Source organism: Argiope bruennichi, chromosome 4, assembly GCF_947563725.1.
Source record: "Argiope bruennichi chromosome 4, qqArgBrue1.1, whole genome shotgun sequence".
Classification (NCBI taxonomy): Eukaryota; Metazoa; Arthropoda; class Arachnida; order Araneae; family Araneidae; genus Argiope; species Argiope bruennichi.
Genome location: NC_079154.1, coordinates 93,052,108 through 93,076,407, shown reverse-complemented (window position 1 = coordinate 93,076,407; position 24,300 = coordinate 93,052,108). Strand labels below are relative to the sequence as shown.

The following is a 24,300-nucleotide window of genomic DNA, read 5'->3' as shown; positions in this document are numbered from 1 at the left end:
TTTATTTTCAGAATACTTTTCAGTCACTTGTTTCGCCATGTTCTGAATTATATACCACTTAAACTTGAAGTTCTTATGATCATCAGGTTTTCAATGTCCTGATAGACATACTTATTCCAACCATATAATATGCTAAATCATAAAAATTTTATCTACTGATTCATGCACTAGCTTTTACCTTTAAGATTTTATTTATCTTCTTACGGTATCATATTATCGGCGTCGTTACTTTTCACAGCATAAAATAGCCTTCTTATTTTTATTTTCATCTCACAACTCTATATTTCACAGCCTCTTACTCAAGTTTGTGATCGCTATAATCCATGTGGTGATCAGAATATTTTACAAAGTATCGCTCCCGGAGGTCGCATAAAAAGGGGACCCAAGAGTGCTTTTTATATGACTGATGCAAACAAGTCTCCAGGGTTTCATTGACATCGATGGGATGTATTTGTCTTGGCCATAACCCCCTTCCACTGGCTGTCTGAAATAATGGCTCTTCTTGAACAGCGCCATACGTTTTTTTAGACGCGTATTTCATATACATAGCTCCGTTATTTTTATGATACAATGTCTATTGCTGACAATTAGATTGATTAGAATGAAACAGGGACCATAGATAACGTAGAACAGAATGTAGTCATTTAATTCTCTATGTCAGATGTTTCGTCATTTTTTTTTCCCTGTAAATATTTTTTCCCCCTTTGAATTGCAGTTTTCCGAGAATTTAAATGAAATGTCGAGCATAGTTCACAATTCTTTTTAGAGTGAACTAGACATTCAAAGATTAGTTCGAATTTGGAAATCAGTCCCTGTTAGAAATTTTTACCTGGAAATCAAATAAAATGACATGAATTGACTTATACACTGTATACTTATAATAAAAATAATAAATAAATAAATATACTGAATATTTATAAATATTAATACTAAATGACCTCTTTGTGTTTATAAATAATTATACTAATATAATATATATTTATAATAAAAATAATAAATATACTGTATACTTATAATAAAAATATTAAATAAATATACTGTATATTTATAACAAAAATAATAAATAAATATATTGTATACCTATAATAAATATAATAAATAAATAAATATACTGAATACTTATAAATAATTAATACTAAATTACCTCTTTGTGCTTACAATAAAATGACCTAAATTAACTTCTGTGTATACTTACAAATAAATAATTCAAGTTAGCAGATTAACTTTTTGAAATTCAGTTTCCGTTGTTTTCAATTTATTTTAACCTTGTTTCGAATGTTTTGAAATTACATTTCTTTGGTTTTTATCTAATATTACTCACTCCATTATTCTTTTCCATTACTAACTCCATTAGTCAGAAAAAATATTTTTATTTTCAGTTATTAAATTCTCTCCGAAATGAAGAAAAAAAATGTGTTTCTGTAAAATTGATTTTTTTTAATTACATTTTTTTTTAATATGAGACATATTTTGATAATAAATAGCCTGTTACTCCAAATGGTAATAAATAAATGGTTTTAATGATAAATGGCCGGTTCCTCCAATTTTTTCGAATGTTCCTCCAAAGAATCTTTTATCTAATGTCTAAATTATCTAATTTTTTTTTTAAAAAATTCTTACATAAGATGTGCAATCATTATGTTATAATAGTTAATTGTTGCTTTTAAATATGCATAACAATAAATTTAGTTACATTTTTGTACATGGAATGATAGAACCTGTTTTAGTTCAATTCAAATATCTAGCGTTTTGCAATTTTAGCTAAGAACATAAATTTTGAAATGTACATAGAATATAGATTATCTGCATCTATTTTATCTTGTGTGTGTATGAGAAGAACAGAAAAAATATATTTCATGAGAAGTTGGTTCTTAAATTGTTCGATATGATTGTTTTATTGATTGTGGAGGAATTTCGTAATGTTATGAATTAGACACCACTATGCAATCCCAAACCAATCACATTTTGTGGATTTCGAATTCGCCATTGAAATTATAAATAATTCGACTCCCAGAATGAAATAATTTGCAAATGATTGTACGATAGACTACTTATAATGATATAATAATTTTGGTAGATTCGAGAATTGTTTGTTAATTTTTGTGGAAACAGCTATATTACAAGCCATACATTTTGAAAAAAATGATTTTAATTGCTCATTAGTCTCCAGTTCAATTTCAGAAACGTTTAATTTCAAACAAAAATTTCTGAGCACAGGGTGATTCAAATATCCAAGGCCATTCTCAAAGAATAATTTGCCAAAGAATGAAGACAAAATGATATCGTTTACAGAGGATGTATGGAGATAAGAACTTTTTTGTCATAAAACCAGAATTTATTATTAGCAAAGTTTACCAATTAAACCCTAAGACAGTTTGCTATTTTCGAAGCTATGCTCAATATTGAATAAGATAATAGTGGCAACAACAGTTTATTAATATTTCATTTAATATTAATAAACTTGCAATCACGAGTGAAGTTGTCAAACAGAAACCACATTTTTTGTAACATTAAGCATCGATGTCATAATACGCGTATGAAACTTCATAAAGTTTAAAGTTACTATGAAAATGAGATTTCTATCTAACAGCTAAACTTCCGAATGGAAGATGACACATAGAATCTTAATGAACCGTTAATCTAATTATTGCCCTAAGTAAATGATAGTTCCGACAACTACAGAACCATCTAATATTAATTGTAAACTGTAAAATCTATAAATTCTAATTTTCTGGCAGAAAAAAAAAATGTTATTTCTTCCAGAGAACGCCTTACGTGGCCTTGGCGTACAATAGTTACGAAATATTAACTTTTGGCGTGAATTGAGAATTTTTACTGAATCTATCATGGGATTTTTGAAGAATAATTTGACGATTAATCCTTTGCATGCGTAAATAGTATCAAATAATCGAATTTGTATTTTAGACAGTTTTGTCTTAAACGATTGAAACAAAATTTTGACACAGAATTGCACTTGTATTTGCAATCCCATACCAAATTTGATAAATTTAAATCACCGCGTTTTTTCAATTATCACGTTTACATATTTCTGAAAGTGCAGACTGATAGACAGTCAACCCATAGTTGGATTTGGTTCAAAATTTGACAGGTGTCTCCAATAATATGTTAAATCTGTGTATCAAATTTTATCTATACAGATCTCTTCGTTTTGTAATTATCGTGTTAACTTATATTCAAACAGGCGGACAGACGGGCTTCCTCTGAGCAGATTTTACTCAAAATTTGATCTAAAGCAACAAATGTGGTGCAAAGATCGTATACCAAATTTCAACTGCCTAGCTCAAAGCGTTTTTGAATTATCTTTGTCAGACATACAACTCAGACAGAATATTTTGACGATTACTATGCTTTCTCTATACTACGTATACAAGAAAGTTGCTGTTTCTAACTCGCTAACTCATGGACAAGCTCTCCGACGAAATCAGCGATTTTAAGCCAAGGGAGCGTCTCTTGTTTTAGTAGCGCCAACTAGGGCCAAGAATACGTCTTAGCTACTCACGCATCACATTCGCTTGCACAACTTCTTTTTACGGGGGGGGGGAGGCACATTCACACATCTCACAGATAGAACAGATGAAGAACAACAATGCCCGAACCGGGACTCGAACCCAGGACGCCCTCATTATGGGGAAGACGCACTACCCCTATGCCAGGACGTCGGCATACAAGCAAAAATAACGTAAGAATAATTCGGTAATAAAGGATTAAATACTTGATTCTTCATTTAAAAGTATTATTAATGAAACATAACTAAATCATAAACACTAGCTATAAAATATAATGTATGAATTAATTACCTATTCATTGAAAACTTAATTAATGTTTTTCTTTCCAGCAAACTTCCCAATTTTGCCTGCGAAATACCTGACGTCTAAGAAGGAAGTTTCGGTCGACAAAATTAAACTGCAGTACCACACTATGGAGAAACCAAAACAACAATCCAGCGCTGAAGCTCTGAACTATCCATTCTATGTCCTGATATCTGCCGTTGTAACCATCACTTTGTGGGAAAATGTTAGAAGGAGTCTCTAAGATACGAACCTTAAAGAACTTATTTACTTGTTCCATGAACACTACAGCACCACCGCATAGATTTAAGATATTGTCTGGTTTTTTAAGTTATTAATGTCCGACATTTTGTCTCGAATATGTTTCTGTTGCCGATAAGAGCACATATTAAACTAGTCTATCACGTACTTAGTTTTTATAACACTTAAAATTGCTTACGAACTTTACACATAGAGGAGGGAGATATTAAAAATTAATTGTATGCTTTTCAGATTAGCTTGCAAATTGTAATTGAATTAATATGAAAACGCACATTAGAGAGGTGTTACCAATAAAATATTTTAAGCAGAGCAAGTTACATAAGCCAAAATGCTTAGCAGAAAAAAATTGCGAAAGTCGATACTTCTCTTTTTCGGGTGTTATTAATCTATGTTATTTCGGATTAATGTCTAATGAAATTAAAAATAAAACATAAAATAATTCAACGCATTTAATCAATTTTACTGTGCGTTATGTAAGAATTATAAGAAAATGTATTCTAAAAATATTGTATATCTTCGCGTATTTTCTAAATTTCAATCTAAAAATATCTTTTCATTTGTAAACAATAAAAATGTTTCCATTTGCGAAATTTGTACTTTCTCTCTGAAATTGGATTTCAAATAATCTTGCAAAACCACTTACAATGATAGCACATTTGCAATTATCAATTAAAGTTTTTTGTGGCTCTACAATTAATTGAATTAAATACTTAATTGGCATTATTTTATGCATTTGTCTTCCTTTGCTTTTATTTTTCTCAAATATTTTTAAGACATTTTAGAAGAATGGAGGCAAGTATCTATATTAGTTATTTTAATTTTAATATTTTGCTGGGATTTGATTTCATGATTATCTGTCACATTTTGATAAATATTAATCTTATTATCAGGTATAAACAAATTACAATTTAAATTATTATAGAATTTAATCCGACGAACTAACTGTTGCTTTATCCAACATTTAAATATTTTTGGTAGTAAATTAAATAAATTGATCTACAAAATTAGCCAGAATTTGTCAATTTACATGCTACTCGCACTCTTTTGAATAAACTGAAATAGTGAGAAATATATGTGCACGTGTGCCCACATCTTTTAGGAAGGGAGGATTGTTCTATTTCAGGATAGATGAGAATGATTATTTGTTTATAGTTAAATTGTATTTTAACAGTTTCAGTTTGAATTATCAAAGATGACCTCAATGCAATCTGTAATAATAACCAGAGAGTGCTCCTCTCAAAGACTTTCTGATAAGGATGTTACCTCCTCCCCCGCAACAACGGATAAAATTGAGAACCTCGTAATGCCTCGAATGTCACAATTGCTCATATCCATATTTTTAATCACGTATATAGTGCCTCAAACTATAATAATTTAAAATGCTTTTTAGACCCTCTTTTTTTTTTTTCTTCCTCAACCGGTTGAGACCAAAGTTTGATACTACATTTTTTAAAAAAAAAATTTAGAGTTCCTGTGAAAAATTTCATTTCAAATTCGATAAATGTCAGCAAATTTCCAGTAGTCGCCATACACTAAAATTCATCCAAGCGTATCCGAGTTATTGTGTTCAACAACAAACTGAATTTCAAACATGTATTTTTCGGGCTCGCGGAGGTTTGAAAAGTGCAGATTCGTCAAAATCTCAATTTCTCCGATAATTTTTTTGAACTTGATAGACAAAGAAATAGAGATAAAAATCCATTTTAGATTTCAAATCTAGATTAAATGTTTCTTAATATCATAAAATAAAGACTTATTATTAAAAGTTATGCCAAGAAATAATAATCATTGTATTATCTTATAGAATTTAATATTATAGTATGAAAAATAATCAAATTTAAAAAGATTTATAAATACATTTTTTTCTACATTTCTCTCCATTTCAATGGACAAGCAAAATTATAAAGGCAGAGTAAAATCAATAATAAATTTGCTGATTATTTATTTTAGATAAACATTTGAAATTAGAATGAAATGCTTTATAATATTAACAATGTGCATTTGTCAACTATTCACTTCTTTTTTCAAGGTATTTTTTTTTTAGCTATGGAAATAATATCCTGCAACTTGTATTACTATTTCTCAGGTCCCTTCAAAAATCTAAAAGATGAGTAACTCTGTATCATACATTAACTCTTCAATCTTTTTACAATCGAAATTCTTTGTTCCAAGAATATTTATAATAAATTTATTTCAAACATTATGTTCAAAAATGACTTATAACGAATGAAATGTAAAAAATTCAAGTTAGATTGAAAAGTTTTTAAAATTATTAAACAGGAAGAAAATAGAAATGAAGCATTTTATTCATGATTGTTTGACACATAAAGCTCCAATGAAAGGCAACAAAAGTCATACCAGGCACTTAAATCACTTGAAATATTATTAAAAAAATAGTGCAGGTTTGAACATCCTACAAGTACATTAGAGCATTCAGAAATTACATTACAGTACATTTGTACATGAAATATGCAGTAAAAGTTTCAAAATTCACAAGCAAGAATAATAAATGATATAAATATTTTAAAAATATAATTTACATCTTTATAAATTTCTTTATTATAATAACTCTTTAGTTTTAGTAAAAAAAATTAAAGACACAGTTTTAATAAATCAATTATTTCATCTATTTATCATTTATACCAATATTTTACCAAAGCATTTTATTGCTGTCAAAATACAAATGCATCGATTGTTAAGCAAAAATTAAAGAAAGGAATTTTTGTACTCAATGTTACACATTTTACAAGAATATCTGGCTGAAATAAAATATTTGTAAAATTTCAGAAATTGTTTCAGTTTGTCAGCTAATAAATTAATAACTAGGAAATTCTGTCTGGGAAAAAGCAAACTTCATAGATGATATAGAAAATTTGCTATGACAGAAGACATCAACGACTAGATGTTTTATATAGGGCATACTAAATAATTTGAAATTGCTTATCAACATGCATAAGAAAAAAAATATAAATTAAAAGAAGTTGCATGAATTATCTCACAAAATTTCAAAGGTTTCAGGATTAAACATGCACATTTTATGAAATTTCTATTAAAATTAAATATAAGAAAAAAAAAAAAAAAAACTGAAAATTATTATTATAGTTAAGTGTGAAGATAACTATTTATAAAAGTCTTAATTCTAAAAACAGTGAATACACATTATATTTATTAACAATTTAAAATATTTAATATTTTTGTAAATATTCTATTAAGTATATTTTATTTAAAATATATAATTTTATGAAAGCCACTAAATCTGAAGGCACTAGGCAATAAAGAAAAGTTTTCATTACCACAAATTCAAATTATCAGAAAAACCTGCAATAAATATTTGCTTGTATGGAAATTGGTTAGATGAGATATCTACATAAAAAAAAAACTAATGAACAAAAATCAAATCAACTTAAAACACATAAAAAAATATTAATATTTTTATTTAAGTTTTGATGAAATTTGACACATTAGTTACAAGACAAACAAAAATTAAATTAAAACAAAATGAGAGAAGCTGTGTCACTAAAAATTATTAAATACTGTAATTGATAAGAGACATAAAATATCAACAAACATTATCATTACATTCACAATATAGTAGTTTTCACAAAGAGATATAGAATATTTTTAGCACAAATATTTTAAATTTAGTTTCAGCCGGTGCAAGATATGATACACATAACATTTATATTTTGGAAACATTCTCAGTCAATTAAGTAATAAATCAAAACTTTCATAATCATATATGAATAATTATGCAGCTAATTGATATTCATACTATTTAATTACACTTAGTATAATTTTAACATTTCCCAACTCATTATAAGATTACTATTCTAATCAAGGAGTAGAACAATATTTATATTTAATAATTCTTTCAGATAAGATCTCTATACATGAAAATTATACTAACATAGCTTAAATTTTCATTGCAAATGAATATTGAATGAATGTAGGTCGATTTAGAAGAAATATATAACACAAAAGATTATAAATAATATTTCTAATGAAGATGTGGTTTTGTAATCAATAACAAAAGAATATTTTTAAATGATTTCATCTTTTCTTATATCAATAGTCAATATTTTACAAAAGCTTTCGTTTACTTTTCAGATATTTGTTTCCAAACCATGATTAATCTGAAAGAAAAAGATAAGCTAAGCTAAAACTGTCATATTTTCTAAGGATTTAAAGAATTATCATAATAAACAAGAAATTCTAAACAGTACATGTTGAATAAATCTTCAACATTTTCATAACTTTTTTCCCTCAAAGAAAACAGCCCTCTAAGGAATTTGCTCTGTTATAAAAATAGAAGATAAGAATTTTTCATATCCATAGCTGAAATCAGGGAATATACTTCTGGAAATTGACATTTGTTTTCTTAAAATTTTTTTAAGGTCGAGTGGAAAAAATATTGGTCTTAAAATAAATTGTGTGTCATTCAAAAGACCAGCTTCACTCATTATAAAAGCTGCATTAAATTTTTCATTTTTTTGGCTTCTTCATTAAATAACACAAAAAAACTTAAAAGTCATAAATAAGAAAAATATTTACAAATACAAAATAAAAAAAAATTTATGAAACATGATTTAAAATATTCAATGAAATTTTTGTACATTATAATACAAATCGAATTTCAGCTACCAAAAACAAAACCTTAACTTGCAAGCACATTATGCAAATTGAAATAATGTCCTTTCTTGTTCAGAAGTTCTTGGTGAGTTCCTTTTTCCACAACTTGTCCACGGTGAATTACAACAATCATGTCAGCCTTTTGAATTGTTGTTAATCTATGAGCTATAACCAAACATGTTCTGCCACTGCTTGCCTGATCCAAGGCTTCTTGAACCACCTTCAAATGCAAAATAAAGATACATTAAAATACATAAAATAAATTGTTTAATTTACAAGGTTGCATTTAACTTTTATATTACTAACGATACTAGAATGATTTTTGAAAATTATTTGGTAACTAACAAATTAATGAAGAATGTAATGCGTAATTATACAATCTATTTACAAAACAGCATATATCAAAAATCCATTAAAATAAATAACATAAATCTGTTTACTATGAAATCAGATGTCAATATATCTAGTTAATTCCATGCACATAAAAGAAATCTTTGAACATATTTTAAATATGCCAATAAATATTGAAATATCTGAAATTTCTTTTTCCATAACATAGCAACTATGTAAAAAAATAGATTATTGTAGAAAAAAAAATTCTTTAATTAAAAGATAGGAATAAGATAAGTTAGATCATTAAGAAGTGTGCAAGAGAAATGTAGGTATGAATTGTTTCCAAAAAAAGTTATTTAAGATGATCTAATTTTAATTATTTTATTTGCTTTTTATGTTTTTTTAAATCAGATAATCATAAATCAACCCTATAAAATATTATCATAATTTGTTATAAGTATTTAAAATTTATATTTCAAGAGATTATTTGATATAATAGAGAACAATTTTAATACCAAAACATGTAATCTTCCCCTATGCCCATTATAAAATAAATATGGGGGAAATAATACGAATTTAAACTACATAATTATAATTAAACATATTAAATATAACATTGATAACATAATAAATTAACACAGTAAAATAAAAAAAATGAATTTTTAAAAATAATTTCATATTAGTAATCACTGTAATTGAATCACACAAGAGAAAGAGTTCTGCCTATTTTTTTCCACATATATATATATATATATATTCCACTATGTACAAAAATAACAAAGACAAACTCATGTTTTAAAATTCCATCACAAAAAATGAAAGTTTACAGTTTTTTAATGTAGTTAAAATTTATGTAGAATTAAGTATAAATTGATAGAATAGATTTACACAAATTTCACATTGAGAAAGAAATAAAATTATGAGAAAGAGTTTTACTTTTTCACTTTCAGCATCCAGTGCTGAGGTGGCTTCATCCAGCAAAAGTATCTTTGGGTTTCTTAACAAAGCACGTGCAATTGCGATTCGTTGCTTCTGTCCTCCACTCAACTGTGCACCTTTATCACCCACGGGAGTGTCATAACCCTAGAAATATTTAATGTATTATTAAAATTTTTATTTTTATATAAAAAAATTTTGATAGTTTCACAAATTTATTGACAAAAATTCTTAATCCACTAATTTTAAAAGACAGAATTAAAGTAGTCAGATATTTTGGCACAGTGTCACTTGATTCTCCTTGACACAAAATACTTCTATTTCATATTTTCTCTTACTGCATCAATTTGACCAGCATACACAGAATTTTTTTTATATGTTTCCATCATTTAATTAATCTTAGGTATTTACTACAGTTTTATATCATAGTGTCTACATAGTGATCATTTATAATTATCTGTTTTTGATTATAATAGTTCATTAGGATTAAAAAGAATTAATATTTTTTTAAGCGATGCATATAAGATATAGTTAATCCATTTAGTTAAAGATATTAATAAAATAAATTTATTTTATTAATTATTATGAAGCAAATTATTTAACCCTAATCAAATATAGAGCATATGTAATACCTGAGGCAAATTTTTGATAAAGTTATGAATGTTAGCTTGTCTGGCAGCTTCAATGATTTCATCCATTTCAACCTGTCTTGAGTTATCTCCATATGCAATATTTTCAGCAATACTGTAACTGAACAACACTGGCTCTTGAGATACAAGACCAATATGAGATCGCAGATTTGCAACATTCATGTCTTTCACACAGGCATCATCCAACATCTGCAAGTAAGTAACAATTTTATTAGAAAATACACCAATATCTGCATATAACTTTAAGAAAATGATACTAGTATATTTGATGACTATTCAACAAAATTGAGCTCAAGTATCATGAGAATTTTTATCTGAAATAAAAATTCTCATGATACTTGACAGGCAATACAATATATATGTATATCTTCAAAATATAATTTCCCTTTAATATATAGCTTTTAACATAAAATTAGTATTTCATAACTCATAAGTTTTAACACAATAAAAATAAAATGAATTATTTGTTCATAATATTTTAAAAACAAAATTAATTTATAATCATTAAAAAAAGAAACAAAAAATGTGAATAAACTTTAAAAAAAAATCTGAAAATAAATGAAAGAATTTACTTACTACATCTCCTTGCTGAGCATCATAAAATCTTTCTATTAATTGTATGCAAGTACTTTTTCCACAACCACTGCTTCCAACCAGAGCAACAGTTTGTCCAGGCTGAACTTCTAAATTAAGTCCTCTTAAGATCTTTACTTTTGGTCTGCTTGGATAATTAAATCGTACATTTTTAAAACGAATATAGCCTTTGACATCATCCTAGACAAAACAAAACAAAAAAGAAAAGAATTTAAAAAAAATAGGAAGCAGCAAAAAGATTCAAAATGCAAGATACATAAATTTATATTAATTTCTTTAAATCAATATATTGTTTGCAGCAGAATAAGAAAAATGATTTTAAATTTCAATTAAATGTATGTTACATATATAAATCAAATTGAGAAACATTTCAGAAAATAATGTAATTTTTTTAGATTTAAAAATTGATATTTTATATATTTTAGTGAAAGAATATGTTTGTAATTTATTTCATTTCATGAAATTTTAATATTTTTTTTCAAGAATAATAAGAAAATAAGACCAATTTTATTATTTAACTGGTATGAGCAATAAAAAAAATTAACTTCTATAGTAAAAATTTATGAGGCAATTGAACAAATTATTCAGATCTTATGGTATTTGTCTTCAAGAACAATTGATACAGTACAAACAATTAGTATTTTTCTAACATTATAACTGTGTCAGGGAAAAATCCCATAATTTGCAGGAAGTTTAATAATAAAACATTCTATCCATCCGGAAACCTATCTGCTATAGTTTTGCACTTTGAAAGTGTCTAATCTGCTTTCTCTTTGAATTGCAAGCATGTGTGTTGGCACTCCATTGATTGTTGTTTTGACTTAGAAAGCATATTGGGCACAGATATCTCATCTCTGTGATGATACGATTGCAAAAATCTTTACCTTCCTCTCCTTGTAACCGTAAAAAACTGTTAAAGTATTTACCATTCATTTCTTTTTAGAATTATTCATCGAGCATGAGCAGTTTGGAAACTTATCAAGGGCATTGTTGTTTCTTTTCATTTTTTTTCATCTCATTTTGTGCTGTAAGTTTTCAGACACAATTTGAAGCAAAATTGACTGTGAACTTGACAGTCAAACACCTGCACTAAAACTACCAGTGATTAAGAAATTTTTTAACAGAAATTATTATGTAATATTATATAGAAATTATTCTGAATAACAATTTATAAACTTAATCTTCATAATTTATTATTCTGCAAAAAGCCAAATATGCTTTTCTTTTCAAACTTCTGAAGAATAACAGAAATTATTATTTATTTATTGCATTAAATAAAGAAAATAAAGAGTAATTTTCATTTTATCATGCACCAACAGTATCTGTAGATATTTAGAGTCTTTATAAAAAATTTTGGACATGAAAAAAGTTAAAAAATAATGTTTTAAGTTGCTAAGTGCATTCATGGGCTAAATTTCAGACTTGTTATACTTTATTAGTTTTGAAATATAAAAGAGTAAGTTCCTACTCTCAATATTTTTTATAATTAGTAAAATACCAAATTTTAACAAATGACTATAATCTATTAAAATATAATATGAAAGACTTTGCTTTTGTTAGTTTATTAGAAGTATAACTGGCCAAGACTGATTCAGAATGATAATTACAGTTTGAAAGTTCCACTTCTATATAGAGGTATTTTGAACAGCAGAAACTGAACCATAAATGGTGGAAGGATTTCCGAGTGTTTTGCATATTTAAGTTCAAAGCTTTTTATGCAATTAAAATGAGCTCAGAGATAGAATTGTAAACCTTGCTGAACAAGTGATGTTACAAATAATCAAGGCACTGACGGATGAAAAAATAATTGCAAAAATTTCCTATTGCTTTAAAGGCTAATTCAGTTTAAGATACTTTCTTGAAAGTTTAGATTGACCAAATATTAAAATAATGATACACATGGAATAAATTTCAATAACTTTCTATAATAAGAGAAATATTTCCAAAATTTCAACTTAGTTTTGAGGCAGTTATTAAATTAAAATTAAGTATTTTGCTTATTTTTAGAAGCATTTAACATTAGCATCTATATATATCTTACCAGCATACGACCTGCTTTTGAAAAGGCATCAATTTTAGGTTTGATATCAAGAAGTTTAAAAATTCGAACAGCAGCCACTTTTGCTTTTTGATAATCTGGAGCAAAAGCTACAGCTTGTCCAACCATGGCTGTTCCCAATATGACTGCTTCAATGACTCTGCAGGGAAAATTTGGTATTATTTAGATTTCAGATCAACATAAATTACTTGCAAATTAAAAATAAAGATTATCAAAAATACATTAAATGTATATTGTATATCAAGATAATTTTAATAAATTAAGTATTATATCGAAGATGACACATGCATTAAAATTAAACATAATAGTACATAGATAATATCCAATTCTTACTTGAAAAGATCAGGATATGTTAAAGCTCCAGATGCAACTAAAATACTACCATAGTACATTGATGTTGAATAAGCAAAAGAAGGGATACTTTGAGCAAAACCAAATGTAGCACCTCTGATCTGAGAATTTTTCCTGGATTTCCTAAAATAAGATACAGTACTAATGTATTGTACAATAAATGTAAGTATAAAATGTTATCTGTTTATAGATTTAAACAGTACCATTGCAGTAAATAAAATAAATAAATAAACTTGAAATCAATCAATTGAATTATACTTAGTAAAATAAAAATAAAATGCTTGTTTTAATCTAAAGAGGTAGATTTGAAAAGACAGCAGATCTATAATAATAATATAAGTTGTTGCCAAATAAATGAAATCTTGCTTACTTATGAGGTTCATATAAAGCACTACGGAACTGTGTATAAAATGATTCTTCTTGATGCAATGATGCAACAGTCCTGATACTTTCAATAGCTTCAATTGCAATCTGCAAGGATAAAATTCAATAGTAACTTCCATTAAAATATGAAAAATAAAACCATGTTATTTCTAATACATAATGTTGATTCCAAAAATAAATTATATAAATATGAAAAATAAAACCATGTTATTTCTAATACATAATGTTGATTCCAAAAATAAATTATATAATATATTCAGTGTCCATACTTTATAAAGACAAATTCATTACACCTAAGAACACCATAATACAAGCACAACAGTTACAGTAACATAACACATTCAAAAATTTTATTAAGAAATGATAACATATATTTTTAACATAATACTTTTTATTTTTAAATAGAAGACTTTTGGGAAATAAAAATTCTCACCTTTGAAGCAGTTTCAGTTCCTGACTTTTCATTCAACATATGCCCACTTATAACTCTACTTTCAAAATAAGTAGCCAGTAAAACCAATGGAATAAAACATAACACAACTATTCCTATTTTGTAGTTATACCACAATCCAATCACTATAGCAGCAACAAGAGTAGATAGAGCTTGTAAAGCAGTAGATATACGAGATCCAGTAGCCTACAATTAGTAAAAATAAATTTGTTAATTGATGTTCTGTTTTGAGCTTTGGAATCAGAATATTTCAGATTTGAGTCAGTGTAATTAATCTTTCAATGAAAATACCATATTGTACAATGATACTAACAGCTTATTTACACTTCTAATTAATATACTTTTTTACTTTAAATCACAAAATAACTCTCAATAGAATTTATGGCACAAATAATGCTTATCAATTTTCTCTAAAATCGAAAATAGCTTAAAGTGCCATATATCTACATGTTATAAGCAAATTATTCACAATTTAACATCAAAATATCAAAGATAATAATCATGTACACTATCAATCTTACAATCCAAACTTCACAGAAGAACAGTAAAAAAAAAAAAAAAAAAAAATAGTGAGTATCAATTTATAAAAAAGAAAAATAATATAAATAAATAAAGTATATAAATAAAGTAATTTTTGACTTCAATATTTAAATTTTTTTTTGGTAAAACATAATTATCAATTCTATCACTATCGCCTTCAGATCTTATTTTTTCTATTTAAAAAGGAAATTCTAATTAAAATTCAACTACAGATATTTCATTTTCTTAGTAATCAAATATTCCTCTTAGAAAACATATAAATGAAATTATTAACTGTCTAATAAGAATATTTACCCCTTGGACACTAGATGCATCTGATGTAAGCCTGGTACATAATGATCCAACACTATTTTTAGGGTCATCAAACCAAGACATGTCCTGTAAAAGAAATTCTAAGCGACTTAATATGCATTAAATTCAATGCAATAATCATTCCTTCCTTAAGTACTGTAAATTTAATATCAACTTTTAATCCGATCATCTTTAAAACACATAGTTTAAGAAATTAGTGCTTTATACAAAATTGCTGCATACAAAATTCTAATACTACAATATTTTTGAAAATAAGTATAAATAATCAGCTGTATAATAAATTAAAATTGGTTCAATTTCCTACAATAAAGTGCATAAAAACAAGTTGTAGTATATCAAAATTTATAAAATAATAGCCATTTCCCAATTTCTCATAATTATTCTAAGTCTATTCTAAATTACTACAGATACAATTTAGAAATTACATTAAGTTAATTTAAACTATGAAAAACATAATGAAACTTTCTAAAATTTTATGAATTAAATTTATTTAAGAATTTAAAAAAAATTTAAAAATCAATTCAAGTTAGTTGGATATTTAATTTCTAACATAACTGGTAATAATAGTAATATCTATGTTGCAAAAAGACAAAATAATTTATATATATAAAATTTAAGAAAAGTATGAATTATAAAAACAATTATTGCAGAGAAAACAAATGAGATAAAAATGTATATAAATAAATAGATAAAATGTATATAAATGTATAGAATATAAATGTTATATATATATAGAATTTATAACACTTTTATATTAATATTTTATACACAAAATATATCTTAACCTTTTTAAATAATATACATCTTTATTCAGACACAGTGAAAACAATGTTATAAGTTTGCAAAATAAAAATCATACCTGACTAATTATTGTAGTGAAAACCATCTTTCTTAACCTTGAAGTCAATTTTTCACCAGCAAGAGAAAACATAAATGTCTAAAATTAAAAACACAAAAATTAAAAAGAAAGAAGAAATGTACAAAAATTTTATGATAGTAAAAGATTTTGAAAAGGATAAAATTGCATGAGACTTTCTATTTACCTGTAAAAAGCAAGCTATAAAAGCTGAAATTGCCATTCCAACAAATGCAAGAGAATAATATGATATGTCAGATATAATTCTTTCATTCTGTTCTGCAAGGATCTAAAAAAAAAGTCACAGCAGTTTTTAATAAAAATCAATTAAACGTTACATTTTTTTTTTCAATAATACATCAAAACATGGCCATTAAAGAATGGTATAAATGAATGTTACCAAATACCATTCCATATATTTACAGATACAAATTCATTTCAATGTTGATGTGAAAAAAATATTTAAAATATAAATAAACATGAACAGATTTGGAACAAAAAATAAAAAAGCTGAAATTCTAAAAATAATGAGTTGTACGAAACATAAATACCCAAAAGTAAAATAAGTATGATTGATTGATTAATAAAATGAATAAATTTATATAAAAAGTGAATAAACAGATCAACATGAATATACTTTATATTATATATATATATATATATATATATATATATATATATATATATGGTAAAGTGAAATATAGTATGAGTTAATATTACTTAAATGTATATTAATAATTTATTATATATAATTTTATGTAATACAATTATTATTATTATTTAAAATTTACAATACTGTTTAACTTCTTCTAATAACAAAAATAAAAGTATATGTCTGTTTTTGGTACTCTACAGGCCACACAGTTTGATCTAGAGAAATCAAATTTGGTACACATATACTTTGGATGATAAAAATGTGCATCTCAGAACATTTTTTTAAATTTTAATAAATTAAAAATTAAGAGAGATTTTTTTTGTGTGTTTTCTCATGATAACTGTCAAAAATATTCCAGGTGAAAAATGAAGTCTAAAGTTCAAAAAATTAACTTCTTAATGGTACCAATTCAATTGCTATAAAATTCTGTTATCCAGGTCTAAACGTTTTTTTTAAAAATTAAATTTAAAAAATATATTTTACAATATTTTCATTGTTGTGAATGAAACTTGTACGATTTTCATTGAATATTTAATAGTGTAATTTTTTTCTATTCTTGAAAACTATGGAAGATTTCTGTTTAACATTTGTATAGTTATATCTCTATAACTAATATGGTAAATTTGTTTTAATATGAGGCATGCCTCTATTGATTTGACACTAAAGTTCAATTTTAAACACTGCTGCTCATTCCAGTGATATAACTATATGCATCAAGTTATAAATAAAAAAAATATTGTTAAAATGAATAGCACAATGAATAGAATGGTGTAAGATTCCCAAAATTACATGATAGAATACTAATAGTATGATATGTCTAATGAAATGTGGTTTAAAAATATTTTCCGACATAACCATTAAAAGCAATTTATACGAAAAATTTAACTGAAGTTATTAGCAACCATTAATTCTGCTGAACCAACTGGTCACTACAATCTGCTAGTAGTAAATAAATCTTTACCTTTATTATTTTAAACAATCCTTTTATTCCTCTTTTAATAAAAAGAATATAATTCATTTGAATTTAATAGAAAAATTCACTGCACAAAAGAATATAATATGCTATTTAAACTAAGGCCATTTCAGAGAAGCAATATAATGTATTTTACAACCAGAAATCATAACTAGGATCAATTTATCAGTTAGATACGACTTCTAGAAATTTTCTTACTTTCTCTTACATATAATGAAACATAAATTAGTACCATTTTCTTTCAGGAAGACATTCACATTCTATTCTTAAAGTTTCTTAATTCTTATATGATTTAACAAAGATGGTCTCCTGTAAATATTTGTGCTTACTGGCTTAGTTAAATCATGCATTAATTGAATGATAACAATCTATCAATGATTTTTTTCTAAAATTCATTTAATTAAATTGACATATAAATTTCATCTACTTACACCAAGAATATCACCAAACACAATGCCATAAATGGGAGTGAAAAGACCCATAATAATGGAAGCAATGCCACCAACTAACAAATATGGCCATTCTGGAGCACACATTTTCAATAACCGAACTTTAGATGGTTCAATTTCTGATTCATCTTCTTCATCCTAAAAAGTAAAAACATTTTAATTACTAAAAAATTCTTGATCTGCTAATTAAAAAATAAGTTGAATTTAATAGGCTGAAAATGGTTTTTAAAAAGTAAAATACAACACATTGTACATTATTTGGATCCACAAGAAAGGTTCAGCCAATGTTTAATTATGCACAGTATTCTATGTATTATTCATTATATTTATATAAATATTTATATTAATATTTATTTATATAAATATTTATTTATGAATGCTATAAAACATTAGAGGACATTTAATACTTAAAAATATACTTATATACTAGTATACTTATAAAAATATCTTGTAATACCTCACAGCTAATAAAATACATTTTTTTTTTTTTTTTTTTTTTTTTTTTTTTTTTGCATATAAGTCAATATTTAAGAAAGAAGATGAAAGATATCTGGACATTAAACTTATTGGAAATATTCTATAACCAGCAGTAGGAATATCACTAAATGGTTAGATTAGATATTAAAAAAAATTACTTACTATGGGCTGAGCTTCAGCATTTGCTCTAGTTCTAGTACTTTTAGCTGACATGGTTCTAGGTCTAGGTAGAGAAGACACAGAATTGTAGGATCCTGAACTTAAAATACTTAGTTGACGCTCAAGTGCAGGTCCACTTTCATCGAACACATCATCATCAGATTCATTATCGTCTTCTTCAGTTTCTTTAGTCTATAAAAAAGAAAAATTAATTTTTTAAATCATTAATAAACAAATTTATTAAAATGTGAACTTGATAACACATATGTTGAACCTGATAAGAATTTTATTAACTAAGATGAACTTAGAAACATTTATAAACATCTTTTTTTAAACCTAAATCTCCAGATTTCAAAATAAAAGTTATATTAAAAAAGTAAAATTTATTATAAGTTACACTTTTTCTGAAACAGCAGAAAATAAATTAACATCAAAACCGAACATTGCATTTCAAATAATAGCAGTGAAACATAAAAAATTGTCAATTTACCTGAGTCATAACTAATTGGTAATATATTCCTTGTTTAGCCATTAACTCTTCATGAGTTCCGGTTTCATGCACCATACCATCAGATAAAGCTATAATTTTATCAGCAGTTCGAATAGTTGATAGTCGGTGTGCTACTATAATAGTTGTCCTACCTTGACTAGCCTAATACACAAACAAATTAAAAATTATAAGTATTTTATCAAAAAATGTGATTAGATATTATATAATATATAAAATTTATTTGTGCTTTTTTCTATCCACATTTTTCAGAATTGAATATTTATGGCTGACTTAGATTTTTTTCACTTCTATTCAATCAATTGTCAATGTAGTAATTATTTAGTTTCATTCTATAAATGAGAGGATTCCTTACTGATCTGATAAAATTTGTGGGCATATTCACGGTCCTGTCTTTCTAACTTCTCCATTCATCACTTAAATTAGATTACGTCTCATTAAAATCAGGCATGAATTGGGTAACTTATCTAAGAATCTGTTGTTTCTTATGGCACTTGTCACAGTCAGCGATTTTAAGCCGAGATTTTTAGCGTCTCTTGTTTCAATCGCGCCATCTAGAGCCAAGAGTAAGACTTAGCTACTCAGACGTCACAACCCTTTTTATGTAGTGGACTTCATTCATACATTTCAGTTACAGATTGTAATTTAGACCTGAAACAGAGAATGATCACCTCTGAACCAGTACCCCCAGTAGTATTGTCTCGACTTTAAGGATTTTGTGACCATGACAGATTTATGTATGCACCAGCCACCTTATACACAGACAGTCTTCAGCTAGGGGGGTTCAAACTCACTAACCAAAGGATGCCAGTACAATGCCTTACCTATCGGCTATCCCAGCCTATCTATCTAAGAATCCAAATTTATTTTGCACAAATAATACAGAGAGTCTTCTACAAGAAGAATTTTGTACACTGTTGAAATTGCATTTCAATCAAAATGTTTCTATATTTCAAAATTTGCTTGCTTTATTTCATATACACATGCATGCAATGAATTCAATTTATTCACGCTTTAAAATTAATATTTTTTCCTAATCACTAAATTTTAAATATAGAAAGACTTTAAATTTCTGAATTGCCCAGACCATGAGCTTTTCCCATGTTTATCAAAATTTTATAGCTGTAATTGTTTTAAACTTTTGAGTAAATAATTTTTTAATTTAAATTGCACTTTTGAAAATCTCATTTCAGTTGGCAAAAGTTTTGATCATATTACAAATTGTCTCTTCTGCTTGAATTTTTACTCATCAAATTCTTTCAAATGATGATAGCTTGGAATTCAGCTAGATTAATATATAAACAGTAAATTCATTTTTAATCTATTAAAAAATTCTGCTACAAAGTTTAAATTAAATCATTTACTAACACCTTCAGTGACCAGTAGCATGTCCATCATATTGATGATATTGATTTAGTAATGTCAACCAACATTCCTGTATCACATCACACCAAATAAAAGTACTATTTTAAATTATATTAACACAATACACAGAAAACATTTTGATTAGATAGTTATTTATGCAAACAAGTGATGAAATTATTTAGCATATCAATCTAGTTCACCAAGGTCTCATTTTGTAATACTTCTCAAACATGGATAGTGGTGTGAGACAATTGAACATTAATGACAAAAACATCATGGTCACACAGGGAAAAAAAACTAATGCAGTGGTTGTGTCTAAAAATTATGTTGCAGCCCCCATCCACTACCTTTATAGAATGTTAGATTCAAAAAGGACTTTTTCAATTTCTATTGAAAATAGAGTGGAGAAATAACCATTGATGATGTAAATGGGAATCATGAGCTTTCAAATAAAATTTAAAAAAAATAGGAAAAATTTCAAGAGTGGTTATGGCTGAAGAATTCTGTCAAGGTTTTCAACAATATAAAATGGATCATATTCTTTTTTCTCAATAATTAAATATATAATTTAGAAATTGTGGGAAAAGGAAGAATTATTTTAAAAATGAGAAATCAAGGATTACAGAAGAATTTATCATAAATAATTTGCAAACAGAATGTATCTCCTTTTAACTGTACACTCTTATAAAATATATACAAAATAAATAATTAAAGAAATAAAACAAATCTCTAAAGCTATACAATCATTATATCTATGAAAATTTGTGATTTGAATTTTAAAAATAATTATTAACTTTTTCAGCAAATTTACATGTCATGCACAATTTTAAGACAAAATATGAACAAAAAATAATCTGTCAACTTAAATTCAATGGAATATAAAGATATCGACTCACTTGATCTAAAGCTGACTGCACAATTGATTCACTTTCATTGTCTAAAGCAGATGTAGCTTCATCCAAAAGTAATATTTTGGGATTTTTAATCAAAGCTCTGGCAATAGCAATTCTTTGCTTTTGACCACCACTCAGTTGAGTACCTCTTTCACCAACAAGAGTATTATATTTCTAAAGGGAGGAAAAAAACTTATACACCATACAGATACACATAAAAAATAATGTCTTTGGAATTATCAGTGCATAAAAAAGGTATGTAAAAAAAAGTCAATGTAATGTATTTAAAATAATCTTTTATAAAAGAAAATATTTTTTTATTAAAAAAAAATTAAATTTAAACCAAAAAAAGATACATTTGAAACAGTAGAAAATAAATTATCTACAGAATCATAAATAACATTTAAAGAAGGCTAAATAACCAAATAAAATCAGCAAACATTAAAATTTTTGTGTACTTTCAATATTAGTATAAATTAAATTATACATTTAAATAATATTTCAACGGAATTATTTTTTAACAACACAAACCAGATAAAAAAAAGAAAAGAAAAATGCAAAAACTTTGCTTACTAATGGCAGTGCTTCAATAAAACTATGAACATTTGCAAGCTTTGCAGCAGTTTCTACTTCCTCTTGAGTTGCACCAGGTTTCCCTAAGCAAATATTTTCTGCAATTGTGGTGGAGAACAATACAGGTTCTTGACCAACAAGACCAATGTGATCTCGTAACCATCCAACATTTAAATCTTTTATATTATGCCCATCAAGCTCGACCTACGTGTCGAATTTGCAAAAAGAAGAGAAAAAAGACAAAATTTAATACAGACACAATAAGGGAAGATAAGCATAGTGCAAGTAAAATTCTGCAAATATATGATTAAAATAGAGAAAAAAAACTACTATTAGGTAATATTAAATTACCAGGATAATAATTGCAAACAAAATATTTAAACAAATAACACAATACAGAGCACTTTACATTTCATAGGCATATTTCTTGTTCTAGACAGCTAGATAAGAGTGAAATGCTTTAATCCTTTAAGGTTCTTTGATTTTATTAGAGAGGCAATAGCCAAACCCAAGTTCATTTATATAATGAAAGAAGTCAATTAGAATAAATGGGGGAATTTGCCGATTCGAGGAATGTGTCATTGAATTCTTGAATTCAAGGCTCTTAGTCTCTAGACAGGTGATATGGATATTAACATGGCAATGGGATTATTTAACAAGTGGTTGTGCTTTATGAAGATGAATATTTTTTTTCAAGGAAAAAATGGGGGGGGAGCAGTATGAATACAACTACCATGATTTCATTTAATTGTTTATGTCAATGAAAAATGTCCAGTGATATAGGATAGTGGACTGCAAAGGATTAAAGGCAAAATATTTTAAAACACTACCTAATAAAAAGCATAAAACTGCATTTTCATTTTGAATACTACATTCTAAAGAAAATAAACAAATGATAACAAATTAACCAAATGCCATAACACAGATACAGTTCTGAAGATTTATCTACACAGAAATTTAATAGAAGTTTGTAAAAGAGGAGGATAAAAAAATATCATAAGTAGTTGAAACCATGGAAATTTTAACCTTGCTTTTATAGTGATTTTGAGTTTTATTAAATTACAATATATCATAGGAAAAAAAGTGTAACATTTTTACTAGATACACAGTATGGCAAAATTTTCATTGGCAAGAAACAAAAAAGTGTACAAATTAAACAGAAAGTATAGAAGTTTCAGTTTAAAATGTATCCAATCAAAAAGAATCGGAATGAATTCTTTAATTTCATAAAAAAATGTTACTTTCCATTGACAAATCAAAGTATAGGAAATTTAAAGGTTTTGCACAAGTAACAATCTTAACAACTCTATAAAGTAGAACAATTTCTAAATAAGTTTCAACAACATAATAATTATTTAATTAATTTTACAAAAATACTTTTGTAATCTTGAATTAATTATATACATCACAATTATTCTTTAGGTACATGACAAAAATGTAGTAACTCTCTAAAAATATAACTGTATCTATTAACTACAAAATACATTTTATAGAAAAAAGTTGGTATCATAAAAAGTGTTAAAAATTAATTAAAGCATTTAAAAAATGAGGAAAAAAAAATGCCCCCCCCCAAAAGACATCAAAGTGATTTTGTGTGCCCACAAATTAATAATAATTATTTTGATATGAATTTTTAATATAATAAACAGCATGATGATACTTACACGGCCTTTATCTGCATCATAAAATCTTTGGATCAGTTGAATAATAGTACTTTTCCCACAACCACTAGGGCCGACAAATGCAACAGTTTCACCTGGAGTTATATCTAAAGTCACACCTCTTAAAATCTGTAATATATAAAAGCCATAAATACTTAAATAATTTAAAATTAATTAACTAAATTTCAAATTTCAATACTACAGCAAGCTTACAGGAACATCTGGACGGGCAGGATAACTGAAATGAACATCTCTGAGAGCAATAGTTCCTGTAAATGATTCAGGCATTTTTCCACTTTTTGAACTGCTGTCAATTGGTGGTACCTATCAATCAATAATTATTTTATTGGCAACCTTTATTAAAAAATTATTAAATATGATTGTTTGGTAATATTTTATCAAATATTATGTAAAATTGACAT

The 24,300-nt window shown here is 26.2% G+C and overlaps 2 protein-coding genes across 5 annotated transcripts in view; one reads left to right on the top strand and one right to left on the bottom strand.

Annotated features, from left to right (window-relative positions):
• Positions 1–4,701, top strand: part of LOC129966695 (uncharacterized) — a 97,416-nt gene extending 92,715 nt beyond the window's left edge. Inside the window, exon 7 of the mRNA XM_056081214.1 lies at positions 3,857–4,701. Within this exon, the coding sequence (XP_055937189.1) occupies positions 3,857–4,053 (197 nt within the window). The 3' untranslated portion in view covers positions 4,054–4,701. The remainder of the gene's footprint in view (positions 1–3,856) is intronic.
• Positions 4,702–6,353: 1,652 nt separating this feature from the next.
• Positions 6,354–24,300, bottom strand: part of LOC129966693 (ATP-dependent translocase ABCB1-like) — a 90,770-nt gene continuing 72,823 nt past the window's right edge. For all 4 annotated transcript variants that reach the window (XM_056081210.1, XM_056081211.1, XM_056081213.1 and 1 more), the window contains 18 exons: positions 24,092–24,202; positions 23,882–24,007; positions 22,218–22,421; positions 21,648–21,818; positions 19,369–19,530; positions 18,882–19,070; positions 18,225–18,380; positions 16,353–16,454; positions 16,169–16,246; positions 15,292–15,375; positions 14,440–14,643; positions 13,993–14,093; positions 13,605–13,745; positions 13,254–13,410; positions 11,195–11,392; positions 10,601–10,807; positions 9,969–10,115; positions 6,354–8,919 (listed from right to left, as the gene is read on the bottom strand). In XM_056081210.1, the coding sequence (XP_055937185.1) occupies positions 8,725–8,919; positions 9,969–10,115; positions 10,601–10,807; positions 11,195–11,392; positions 13,254–13,410; positions 13,605–13,745; positions 13,993–14,093; positions 14,440–14,643; positions 15,292–15,375; positions 16,169–16,246; positions 16,353–16,454; positions 18,225–18,380; positions 18,882–19,070; positions 19,369–19,530; positions 21,648–21,818; positions 22,218–22,421; positions 23,882–24,007; positions 24,092–24,202 (2,733 nt within the window). In that variant the 3' untranslated portion in view covers positions 6,354–8,724. The remainder of the gene's footprint in view (positions 8,920–9,968; positions 10,116–10,600; positions 10,808–11,194; positions 11,393–13,253; positions 13,411–13,604; positions 13,746–13,992; positions 14,094–14,439; positions 14,644–15,291; positions 15,376–16,168; positions 16,247–16,352; positions 16,455–18,224; positions 18,381–18,881; positions 19,071–19,368; positions 19,531–21,647; positions 21,819–22,217; positions 22,422–23,881; positions 24,008–24,091; positions 24,203–24,300) is intronic.